The 14,833-nt window shown below is 28.6% G+C and overlaps 1 protein-coding gene across 1 annotated transcript in view; it reads right to left on the reverse strand.

The window, feature by feature from the left end:
* LOC106882502 (suppressor of lurcher protein 1) overlaps positions 1–14,833 on the reverse strand; it is a 1,283,613-nt gene that overhangs the window by 611,297 nt on the left and 657,483 nt on the right. The window contains exon 7 of the mRNA XM_089350836.1: positions 14,400–14,608. Within this exon, the coding sequence (XP_089206962.1) occupies positions 14,400–14,608 (209 nt within the window). The remainder of the gene's footprint in view (positions 1–14,399; positions 14,609–14,833) is intronic.

Genomic DNA, 14,833 nt, shown 5'->3' on the forward strand with positions numbered 1-14,833 from the left:
TGTCAGACCGAAAGGAATGAAAGTTAAATCGACTTTGATGGAATTTGAACTCAGAACATGAAGATGAGTGAAATGCTGTTAATCATTTTGCATGGCATGCCAATGATTCTACAATGATTCTTACATGCCTTTGTAATATGGAGAAACTTTACTCAGAGCTGGAATTTGTTCAATAAGTCAGAAGTTTAAGAGACATGATAATGTTTACAACTATAGTTGCTTATTATGTTAATACATTTGTACCTATTTTATATTATTATTATTAGATATTCTTATAAATCTTCAGTGCTTATTGAATATATGCATATTAGTATCAATATCAACACATAGCTGATTAAAACATATTTACATTTATATATATGGAGATATACACACACGCACATTAATAAAAGCATATCTAGATCAATGCATGAATATTTATATACAAGCATGTGTACAAATATATGCATATTTTATAGCTATGCATACATATACACATGCACACACAGCTAGTTATATAGATATACAGATAGATATAGAAAGAGAGACAGAGATTTATATATGTATATAGATAAGGAGTTTGAAATAGTGTGTGTGTGTGTATGTTTGAGCATAATTCAAAATGTGGTATCAATCTGTTGATTACTATTCTATATAAAATCAAACCAGAGTTAATGAAGACGTTGATGATGTGATACATATGATAATGATGATGAGGATGATGATGAGGATGATGACAATGACAGCAATGATTACAATCATGAGGAGGTGAAGAAATTGAGAGGGAAGAAAAGACAATGGTAATGACAAGGAGGAAGAACTTAAATATGATCATAATGACAATAGGATTGGTGATGATCATTTATCATCATCGTCATCATCTAATCAAAGTAATTTAAATGTCTAAGAAAAAAACTTTTGTCCATAAATTTAGATTAAATATTCAAAATTAATTATAGTTATAAGACAAGATCATGGCAATTATGAATAGGGATTTTAGCAACAAAATTGATGCTAAATTTATAGGTTGTCCTCAATAATGAATATATGTTAGTGGTACTGATATTATTAATTCCAGAAATTTAGAATAAGGGATTGATGGTGATCATGTTGTCAATGGTGATTATAGTAATAAAAATGATTGCATTCAATTATATTAAACTGGAAAAAATCTGAATTTAAAGGTAACAGGTCAATGGTGTACTCTTAATTTCGTAGTCACAATAAAAAAAAAACATGCTGAAGTTAATTCTCAATGCTTTATATGCAAAAGACTGTCATTAAGTATATTCAAACAAGTCTTCTGATTTGTGTTCTCCTTAGAATATTAACATCAACCACAAAACTTTGGTGAGAAAAATTTGTTTGCTATATCATCACGTGCATGGAAAGTTTTCTCTTACTCTAATCTCAGTGGTAATGAATGTAGATCAATATTCAAAGTCTGAGATTCATCAACCGCTTTGAAAATACTTCCTGAAGCAATTCAGAAATATTTCTTCAGAAATGAAGTGCTCTTGCTAAATGAAAATGACAGATAAGAAAAGAAAAGACTGCATCAATCAAGCTTTAATATATATATATATATATATATATATATATATATATATATATATATATACATATATATATATATATATGTATATGTATATGTATATATATATATATATATATATATATATATATATATATATATATATATATATATATATATATATATATATATATATATATATATATATATATATATATATATATATATATATATATATATATATATATATATATATATATATATATATATATATATATATATATATATATATATATATATATATATATATATATATATATATATATATATATATATATATATATATATATATATATATATATATATATATATATATATATATATATATATATATATATATATATATATATATATATATATATATATATATATATATATATATATATATATATATATATATATATATATATATATATATATATATATATATATATATATATATATATATATATATATATATATATATATATATATATATATATATATATATATATATATATATATATATATATATATATATATATATATATATATATATATATATATATATATATATATATATATATATATATATATATATATATATATATATATATATATATATATATATATATATATATATATATATATATATATATATATATATATATATATATATATATATATATATATATATATATATATATATATATATATATATATATATATATATATATATATATATATATATATATATATATATATATATATATATATATATATATATATATATATATATATATATATATATATATATATATATATATATATATATATATATATATATATATATATATATATATATATATATATATATATATATATATATATATATATATATATATATATATATATATATATATATATATATATATATATATATATATATATATATATATATATATATATATATATATATATATATATATATATATATATATATATATATATATATATAATAAAGTGAGGAAACAAAACATATTTCAGGAATGAAAGAAATTTAATAGCCTGTTCTTCTGGAATTGAATATTGTTTACTAAAGAATGTTTATGAAAATGTAAAACTTATATATTAATCTAACAGCTTTTGTTATAAAACATTTAAATCTGATAATTGTATTTGGAAAACCATAATACTACTGGCTAAAATACTACATAAATTAATTAAAAGCAGACTATTAAATGTAAAATATCTAAATAAATTTCTATATTAATATATGCACACATATCTTTAATGTACATTTCAGTACAAACAATATTTGCTGTAAGTATAGAAGTACTTGCACATAAAATGCATCAAAGTTCATCAAGAAAGGCAATATTTATTCTCATTTTAATTAAACTGCATAAATTAAATCAATGTGCCAATCTCTATTAAAGATGCACCAACTAACACGATAAACGAACATCAAATTATGCGATTATGACATGAATATAAATTCTTCTCAACAAACTGTTTACTGGAAACATTCTTTGGTGAACCATCCAATGCATTATGTGTATTTTTCCCATGTTAAACCAGCCATTAATAACAGAATTTCTACCAGAAACTATGTACTCACACTTGTGTACATTTATATTTATATATATATATATAATGAAACTGGTTTTGATAAAAGACAGGAATGAGAAGGGAATAGTAGCCAAAAATAACAGTGTGTATCATCTTACGAATATTCACACTCTTACTTAAAATGTATCGATTCCATTGAGACAAAGCGTACCAGTGTAATAAACATATTCTGGATGATACAATTTAAATATAGGTTCTTCATAATACCCAATTTATTTTTTCCCCATAAGTTACAAATGAGTATATATCATAAGAGTACTCATAAGTAAAGCAACAGCATCATGTATAATTTTGAAGAAATCAATTAACATTGAATCTAGAACTGAATCTTTAATAAGAAATACATGTGAATATGTTCAGAATATCATATATGAGTATATAACTTTAAGTTATGACGATTGCTGTACAGACTAAAAGGACAAGTTTATAACAATGATAGCATAATGACATTCTGTCACCAATCAAAAACAGAAGATGGCTATCAAATACCTAATGAGTGAAAGAACTAATTTACTGACAAAATATTCTTAATATGAAGAAGTTCCAATTGCTGTACACCATATCTTCCTTAAAGCCATGGTAAAATAACCAGCACATAAAGCAATCCACAAGAATAAATGCATTAGAAGAGTGGTTCTGAACAATTTTTTATCTATGAACCCCTGACTCCATTGATTTCTATTTTACTTGGATGGATCTCCATAACCATTCAATGTTTTAAAAAGTCCTACAATATCCTCATAATTAAATATTATTAGGAATTGTGTAAAAAAAATTGTTCAAATATTTGTGCATTGTTCTTTATTTGTTTCAGTCATTAGACTGTGGTCATGCTGGAGCACAACCTTAATGGGTTTTAGTCAAAGAAATCGATCCCAGGACTTATTCTTTGTAAGCCTGGTGCTTATTCTATCAGTATCTTTTGCTGAATTGCTAAGTTATGGGGATGTAAACTCACCAACATTGGTTGCTAAGTGATGGTGGGGGGACAAACACAGACACAAAGATACACACACACACACACACACACACACATATATATATATATATGTATATATATATATATATATATATATATGATGGGCTTCTCACAGTTTCCTTCTGCTAAATTCACTCACGAGCCTTTGCTCTGCTTGAGGTGATAGTAGAAGACTCTTGCCCAAGATGTCACACAGTGGGATTGAACCCAGAGCCATGTGGTTGGGAAGGAAGCATCTTACCACATAGCCACTATTGTAGAAGTATAACCAGTTTACTGCACATAAATTTTTAAAGCAAAATCTTATATGGGACTCCAAGAATCATATGAACTCTGGTTGAGAACCACTACTTTGAAAGGAAGCAGACAAGTATTTGAGGAAGAAAACTTCCTACAGTTTCATAAATAGTAATACCTATAAAAATGAATCTGTTACATGTAAATGCAACAAACCTGATATTCTCTACAAGTATATTGAATGTTGGCAACAATGTGAGTTCAACATTATTCCTATTTCTTTCTATTTTTAGTTTATTATAAATAAAACCTTTGTATATTTTCATTTCAATATGCCTTTCTCATTTTTAAATGATATTCAAGTTTACTTTACTAGTACTCATACAATGATATTAGAATAAAATGCATGTTCAAGAATGAATGCAACATATTGAAATGCCTCAGATATTAGGCAACAGAAATCTTCCTAAAAGTTGCAAACAATGATAACATGTATGAAATTAATATAAAAGCTACATATTCAATACTGTAATTATGTGTACACCATCCATATGTAAAGTCACATGACTATATAACAAAAACACTTATAAAATAACCTAAAAAGACTGAGCTTTCTTCTCAAAGTGCAGAAAAGACTAGAATGTGTTGATTAGATTAAACCAACAATTTGAAAACATAGGTATTTTTTTGTGTTTACATCCACAGACAAAGCATACACACATGAACATGAACATACCCATGGCAACATAGTTGTTTCAACCCTATCTAAACTAACAAAAAAGCCTTTTAGAATTTCAAAGCAACTAGATCTTATTTTGTTGCAAAGGAGATAAAAAAAAGGAGATACATAAAAAGAAAGGCAAGCACAATCATTTGAACATATCTATAGTCTTGTGATAAGCTAGTATATATTTTATTAAATAAAAGAAAATGAAAATCTACAAATACGTTAGAAACTCTTAAACAAACTGCTCATTATTTTGGATCTAGAATGTTATCAATAGGTGATATCAATCCAAACTTGTTTATCAACAGTTTGAACATCCACTTCATAGAAAACACTTATAACAGTTTTGATAATTTTTTTGTGATATTACACAGAGCTCATTATCTGATCACTTAACAAAACTCTAAGAGTAAAAAAAGAAATCATGCATTTTGCATACATGAATAAGTATGAGCACTATGAATATGTGTATAATTATGTGTGTGCATGCATCTACATATATATATATATATATATATATATATATAGAGAGAGAGAGAGAGAGAGAGAGAGAGAGATGTGTGTGTTTGTGTGTATGCATATGACAGACATACAGACAGACAGATAGATGTATCTAAATTATATATTAAAACCTCCACTGGAAAATCATTCCCTACTTATTTAAAACAGCTGCCATCAAACCATGAGATTTAATATCTAGGATCCACCTGCTATCATTTGATGAAATAAAGTGCACCAACTGCTAAGAGCACCATTTGCTGCATTAAAGGAACATTTCTGAGATTCCAAATGAAATTTGCACTGCACTTTTAGTGGCAGGTTATAAAAAAAACTAATTGAAACTATGGATAACGGTATGCAATGAACTAATGCCATAAAGCAAAAAAGGACTGCAAAAGGAAGTGATACGGCAATGCTATAAGAAAACCTGTGATTATTGGAACATCTAATAAAACAGAAAAATTAATCAGTTTTAGCTAATGCAGTATTAATATTAAACACATGCAATGAATACAGTTTTGTTGAAGGATGAATATAATTATGCCTTTAAATCCTGATTTATAAAACCTATTCCTGAAAGTTAATGTACTTTCCTAAGAATAGAAAAATGATATTCCAAATTTCATTACTACATTTGGTATAATAATAACACTGACATTGAATGAGATGCATAGTAAATAAAAGAAAACTACTAAATTTCTGAAATGTATTCACCGTGATTCAATACGAGGAGAATTCGCATACACATAGACACACGTGTATATATATATATATATATATATATATATATATATATATATATATATGCACATATATATACATATGATTCCCATGCTTTCCCTGATGAGAAGGTAAGGTTACAATTTTAATATCAAAGATCCCTATGGATCACACAGGTTGTAATCCTTTGAAACATATGTAGGAATAAAGTATGCAATTATAACATGCGTTTTCTCCAATCCTTAAATTCTTATATATACATATATATATATATATATACACACATATACACATATACATATACATACATACACATACATACACCCATGTATACACACACACACACACACACATACAATTCATATAGAAAAAGGAACGTAGAAAATGTAACCAGTATAATATGATTTATAAAGTGTACATGTAACTCAGTAAGCCAACAGTTAGTATTGTGTAAGCTGGTTGATCCTACTATACAACACAACCTTTTGATAACATGCTACACCTTTCCACCATTCCTTTTAAAGTATATATAATATATATACACATAAGGTTCCTTATTACAAAACCAAAACACAATAAACTCAATACATTGCAATGGAAAATATATTTTTACATAAGTTATATGCTTTATAATGGTACCAACATTCCAAACCTTACTAGCCTCCTGTTTCATATATATATATGTGGTTGTCTACTCCTTATGCAGAGTTTGACCACCTCTTGTACCTAGACCTTAGAACCATCATGGCGTCTGATGTGGCTTTTTAAGCCAGACAATGTTTTGAAAAGACACCCACATAAATTGCATACCTGATTTGGACCACCAAGAGCTGCTAAGTTCTGATCTTTGTGGATCTTAAAATGTCTTTTGAGGCTTCCATTAGATTTGCAGACCTGGCATACATTGCATTGAAAGGTGTGCACAGACATATAGGCAGCATATACGTATATGTAATCCTATTTATTAGGAGAGGTGCACCATCGCTCTGTATGCCAAAAGAAGCAATTAACAGAATTGGTATCAGGAACGGGCATCTGATCTCCAAAATACTGCTTCAAAAGTTATTATTACAAACCATCATGGAAGAAGTAGATATAAAAGTGATGATGAAAGGATGATGATGATTACATTGCCTTTGGATCTAAACCATTACTGTGGTGATATATGGCATGCATAGGCCATTTTATTTAATCCAATGGAGATCATCTTTTCCAGATGGCCACAGTTGATTTCTTAGACCAGCATTTCTCAACTGGGGTTCCCTGGAACACTAGGGTTCCGCAAAAGGTTCCTAGGAGTTCAGCAAGAAAGAGTGAGATAAGCTAAAGCTAATCTTCTGATCATAATAGTACTAATCAAGCACAGCATATTATTGGTTATTGTAATATTGTAATATAGACATCATCCTATCTAACCTATTATGTTATCAATATGATATTTATCACATGAACTACGAAGAAAAAACACGAGAAAGATATGGTATATATTTTTTTGTGCAGGGGTTCCTTGAGGTATGCAATTTATTTTAAGGGGTACTCAAGGGTAAAAATGTCTTTTGAGGCCTCCATTAGATTTGCCGACCTTCTGGCATACATTGCATTGTCTTAGACAGACAGACTGACAAAGAGGAAGTGAGACATCAAGATTTGAACTCAAAGTACAGGTTGCCAGAATGAGTACCACAATGCATTCTCGCCACAGCTCATATGACTTAACCATTTCACTTCCTTATGTGACACATAGAAAGGAAAAGATAGCAGAGATTTGAAAATATATGATATAGATATAGGAATAGACACAAACACACAATGTTAACATATACATGTCTGAATACACAAATATATACACACATAGACACAAATAAAATTTGTATTATAAGATATATTATCCTTTCAAAAAAATCTAAGCATTAAAAGATACTGATAAACAAAACAGTAGTAAAACTAAGAATGTGTCTTGCTAACAAGTAGATACAATTAAGCAACTAGCATTGTGCCATATATCTGCCAGCTTCATATCTTTAAAAGTTTAGATAAATGTATTTGAGGAAAAAAACTAATTTAAAAATGGTCTCAGATTCTAAAAAGGGTTATATACATGATTAGTGCAGTACATATTTGTATAGTCAAGACTGACCATAGATAACAAGCATACGTGCAAATTATGATTTTAATGAGGACAAAAGTATACAGGTAAAAACTATAATACATGAAGTCAGTTGATACTGCTATATAAACTTATTATATTGTTCAGAATATTACTTTGTATGTTATGAAAATAACTGGAATCCCCTTAAGTACTACAGTTGAGTGATTAAACCAGAAAAACAGAAAACAGAGGAAGAAAAAAAATTAGCATGTCACAACTAAAAACATATTTCTATCTTAGAGTGATGTCAATACAAGTGTAGCAAGAAACTTATATATCTTTTGAACGGTATAAAAGACTCACAAAAGGCTCAATGAGCACATTGAGTAAAGTTACTGTATCAAATTCTGTTAAAAACTTAGTGATACACAAACCAAACTATCAAGAAAATTCAGAAGACCTTTAGAGATGATGCTATGGGAAAAACACAAATAAATGGGTGGTACAACTAGTTCAAAGATGGCCACACCTCAGTGGATAGTGAGCCACATTGTGGCCAGACAATTAACAAAGAATACTACCTGGGGGTTCTTCATCGCCTTTGTGAAGCTGTGTGGAGAAAACGACCTGACCTATGGGCAGCAAAGAACTGACAACTCTACCATGACAACACACCCATTCATTCTGTCCACATCATCCAAACATTCCTTGTCAAGCAAAAAAACACCACTTATTCATCAGGCTTGGCTCCATGTGACTTTTAACCATTCCCAAATATCAAAGGAAGAAGATTTAAATCAATATAAGACATGAAGCAAAATTTGATGGCACAGCTCTACAGTATCCCAAAAAGTGACTTCCAGAAATGTTTCCAGCAGTGGCAGGAATGCTGGCAGAAATGTGTAGACTCCCAAGGCAAATACTTTGAAGGTGACTAAATCAAAATGTTTTTTGGCCAAAGATTGAATACTTTTTGACTACATCCCATATATATATATAAGGACATCTTGAGATATATAAAGAAAAAAAGAAAGGTAGGTGCTTTTTGGCCAAAGATTGGATACTTTTTGACTACATCTCATATATATATATATATATATATATATATAAGATCTTGAGATATATATAAAAAAGAAAGGTAGGTGCTGAGGTAAAAAATGTTAAGTTTTCATCAAGAGTAGAGGACCACTAAGGAAATATACTGAGGTAGGTGCGAGATATTTCCATTCTTAGATAGGTATTAACCTTATGCTATACTTTTTTGTGACAACCACTATACAAAGGAGAAGTTCAAGAGTCAATGATACATTGGCTATAAAGAATATATGAAACCTTCTTTCTCAAGTAACATGACCATTTCCACAGAGAACAGCATTAAGAACGAAAGGATTAGGAAAATTTCTAGGGGTAATTAATATCATATGCTGAAGATTAAGCAATTTTAAACAGACGTTTTTGTGGAATTTTTATTACCAGCTACTAAGGTAAATTTAATGACTTCTTAATAACTGGGAAAGACTATTGTCAGTTAATGGCACAAATTGAAGTTCCAGTGTAATTTGTGTCTTTCTAATATTCTATAGTGATAGCCAAATGAGTAATTTGATGGCAATGAAGGTGAGAACAATATTCTTACTTGAGGTCTTTCCCTCATGAATAAAAGTTTCAGGAAAACTTAAAGCCAATTATGACCCATTGAAAGCCAACTTAAAAATCATATGCTGAATTTCTTTGTACGGACATTATTAAGAGTGATATATAGCTGGGTTTAATAAGAAATAACCCAGTATTATCCAATACCCAGATGTTCAATTGAAAATGCTCAAGGTACTTAGAAATGAAGTGGATCACAGTATGTAAGGTAGTAATATACAAATGACAAGCTTGATAGATACGAAGTGTAAGAAATAAGAAAAGTGTACATTAAAAGTAGACAGAGATTTAGAAACTAGGCTTGTGTAGGCATCATAAAAGAAGTCAATCATCATCATCATCATCGTTTATGTTGCATAAACACATTAAGTGCATCGAAATATTTCAAACTTTAAAAAAATGTGTTTCAAGATAACTTTCATTCATGTTCTGTCTTCTGCACTCGTGACCTCATTGATGTCGTTGTTATTATTACAAAGAAATTCAGGATTAAATGTTTGAGAGAATTTCTGTATGCAGATAATCCAAGCTATGATCAGGGAAAATGACATTTGTGTCAATTTCAATATGATCAAAACTTTGAAATGTCTTTTCTATCAACATCAGAAGGAGAGCAATAAGGTTCAATAGTGTAGAGGAATTGAATATGGCTCAGTATTCTGTATGCATTTCAGTGTTGCACAAACTACAACAAAGAAATCAATGTTATTTTTGTTGTGTCCAAAGCATTTTCATAAGTTTGTTCTAAACATTCATGTTTGTTTTCAGACTCTCAGCTAACCCTTGTTTAACACATTCTGAGTGATATAAAGCATTCTTTTCATAATTCCCAAATTACTCTAGTGGTTGAAAAAAATGGGAATATGTATCATAAATGGTGCATGAACACCAGGAAATTACGTCCTGTATATCATGTGTTACACACAGGGCAGGCAAATGGTTAACACCAGGCTTGTCTTGAACAAGCATTGCAGCTGTGACCATCTCGTCTCTTTTCCAAATATACAGGGTGGTGCAAAAGTAGATATAGAGTTATGGAAAAAGAAAACATGTACAATGCTCATTTATTTTTATCAAAACAATTAAAAGCTATGATAAAGATATTATTGATAGTTATCATAAATATATTATTATGATTAATGACACTGAAAATATCAAAAATGAGGCTAACTAATTTAATGTACTAATAATTTTAATGAATTAAGTATTAGAACACTGATGCGATACTTACTGTATACCTACTGTTGCACACACAACCCTCCCCTGTATACTACAGTTAACATGCCCTTATAATTGATTTTAAGATAGTAAAGTGCATTTTGAGAGAGATTTAGTTCCTGTTCTTGCATGTTGAACAAAAATGCACCAACTCAAAATAAATTATATTTCATAGTTAATCTATAACACATCTGTACTAGAAGTGCCATTTGTGGCTGCCCATCTAGTGCAGATAACTATATGTGCACTGAGAAATTGAGGAGGATAGTTTACATCAATGTCTTATCAATGTAGCTGGCCTGCTAGCCTTCACAGAAAAATGGACCAATGGGAAATTTCAGATGTTTTTTAGTCAAGCACATTTCAAAATAAAAAGAAAGGGATACTGAATAAACTTTTATAGAATGAATTAATTAGCTCTATTATTGAGAAGAGGCTTAGTTAATTAATTTTCATCAGAAATTGTCATATTGATACCAGCTGATATGAATCTATGTTTATATATCGATAATGTCATATTAAACAAGAAAGATTTCTTGCCAACTTGCAGTTTTAGTGCCAAAATTATTTTACTGTCTGATTATATTAGACATATGCAAATTGTTTGTCATGTTTATACCAATATAGAACAATGAATGTTTAAACATTGTTGATAATATATGTATATGAGGGTTTATGTATATGTAAATGTATGTAAGTAGTACCAGTAAGCACACACACCTACTTAAATGCCTCTTATATTTGATTTTGCATGTGCACATATATATGTGAATGTGTGCTTGAATATTTATGTAAGAATGGATGGATAAACAGATGATTATATACCATGATAATTTTCTTTTTATTTTAAAATAGTAACCTTTTAACATCATGATTGATTGATTATCCTTACAAGTGTTATTTGACAATAAATATACTTGATCCAAGTAATTCATAAGCAGATACTCAAATGCACAGACATATGTAATTTTTCATCATAAACATTGAACCAGCTGTGCTGAACAAGCCTGTCCTAGCAGTGTTAAGTGACTGATAAATTACCTAGTGGAGATAAATTAGTACAGTTGAAAACAACTAAAACCAGATATAGTATCTGATTCAGGAGATGAAATGGCAATGAATCTGTAGTGTAATCAGTAATGTTGTCACCATTCAAATGTTATATATCTATACTTAGAGGTCCTGTTTCTAATTTTCTGTCTCAAATTGGCATTTATGGCAAATAAAATTTACATTATATCTCAAAAATGAGTTTCTTACAGTGACATCATTAACATTTTAAAATGGAAAGTTAAATTTTAAAGCCAATAATACTTACAACATATAACTACCAAAAGGACTGAAGCTTATACTTCTTATAACTCATTATTATGTATATAAGAAATATACTTTGTGTAAACCTTTATTATATTATATATATGCATGTTTATATATATGCATATATACATATATGTGTATGAGTGTGTGTATGTATACATATATTCTTTTATTCTTTTACTTGTTTCAATCATTTGACTGCAGCCATGCTAGAGCACCACCTTTTAGGCAAATAAATCGACCCCAGGACTTGTTTTTTTTTTGTAAGCCTGGTACTTATTCTATCAATCTATCAATCACTTTTGCTGAACCACTACCTTACAGAGACATAAACACATGAACATCAGTTGTCAAATGATGGTGGGGTCGGAGGGACACACACACACACACATACATATACACACACACACACACACACACACACACACACACACACACACACACACACACACACACACACACATATATATATATATATATATATATATATACAAGAATAAGGGCAGAGAATCGTCAATTAATAATAGAATTAATAATTAACAATTTTGCCAAGTAGTTCAGTATGAAAAAACCTTTATCGGTAAAACCATTTATCATCATAAATATACAGGGATTAGCATTGAGTTGCTTCTCCAACATACTGTATGTTGGAGAAGCAACTCAATGCTAATCCCTGTATATTTATGATTATATATATATATATATATATATATGACAGGCTTCTTTCAGTTTCAATCTACCAGATCCACTTACAAGGCTTTGGTTGGCCCAAGGCTATATAGTAGAAGACACTTGCCCAATGTGCCATACAGTAGTTGGGAAACAAGCTTCTTAGCACACAGCCATTCAGTTTGGAACTCTGTATATATTATCATACACCAGTCTGCTTCCAGTACAATGGTTTGCTTGCCACTAAGTATTATTATTGGTTATGATATATAGAGTAAATGTGAGAGAAATTATAATAAACACAAGTGTATATCACTTGTTCTGTCTGATCCTAACAACAGAATAAATTATAAAAAATAGTGTTTATCATAGTTTCTTCTCATATGTTATTGCTATCTATTAAGTAATATTACTTAAAATAATCCCCAGTATCATCTAATATTGAATATCATTAAAAAAAACAACTTCAGGAAACATTTCATTTCTTATACACTAGAAATTTATTTAGATTTAAAATTCTTATATATACCTTCCAAGCTATCTTTCAGAACTTTTGAGGGATTTAAACATATTTGATATGTATAATTCTCATTTATACTTTAACTGTAAGTATATTAAGAGAATGTTTGAGAATATTTCCAGTTGATTAATTTCTATTGTGAGTATAATAAATATTACTAATTTAAATTAATTATATGCTTTGGAACCAAATATGTACCTGAAGAAATATCATGCAACAAAATGTCAAAAACAGAGTAATCAACTTACACTTATTTGCTAATAGTTATGGATGAAACTAAGAAATCTTCTAAAAATTCTGAAATAATTGCCTTTATCTTTTTTAACTAGCAAAACTTGCTATGGTTTCAGTCATTAATAAACTCTGGTGATTACCTTATTAAGCATAAGGTCAAAACTGCAAGCTGGAATATGATGTACAAATAGTTTGATAAATTTAACATTAATATTTCTTTCTATTTTTGTTGATAGCAATTATGGGTGAAAACTGCAACAAAGTGAGATATAAACAAATACTTTAGGATTAAAATAATTTAAGGTCAACATTGGTCTTTTTTTTTATTTCTGATTTTTAGTCGTCACTTACTTTTGTCTAAAAACTGGAATATTCCTCGAAATCCAGTGTAATTTCCAGGGCCCGTATCAGAATGAAATTCTAAGATGAGACTGCGTCCAGATGAATAATGTTTCTTTTGTATGGTGCTAATGTTGCCACACACTTCATAATTCCAGCTACTGTATTGGTTCACTTCTGCTCGATCGAGATCCAAGAAGAATTTTAAAAAGTCTGTACACCTGGAAAATAATATAAAAATAATAAACAATTAATTACTTGTGAATAATTTGGCATCTCACACTTAAGAGTTTTTAATATGACAGTTTCAACAAGGAACAACTTTAAGTGCAAAAATCATTTACCAAATTCTGAACTTGAAATCTACACAAAAATTTTAAAAAATTATGAGTTGCTGTAATAATAATGATGATGATTTCATCTGAAGCAAAACTTTGTATGGAATA

This window comes from Octopus bimaculoides, chromosome 4, assembly GCF_046866305.1.
Source record: "Octopus bimaculoides isolate indiv1 chromosome 4, ASM4686630v1, whole genome shotgun sequence".
Taxonomy (NCBI): domain Eukaryota; kingdom Metazoa; phylum Mollusca; class Cephalopoda; order Octopoda; family Octopodidae; genus Octopus; species Octopus bimaculoides.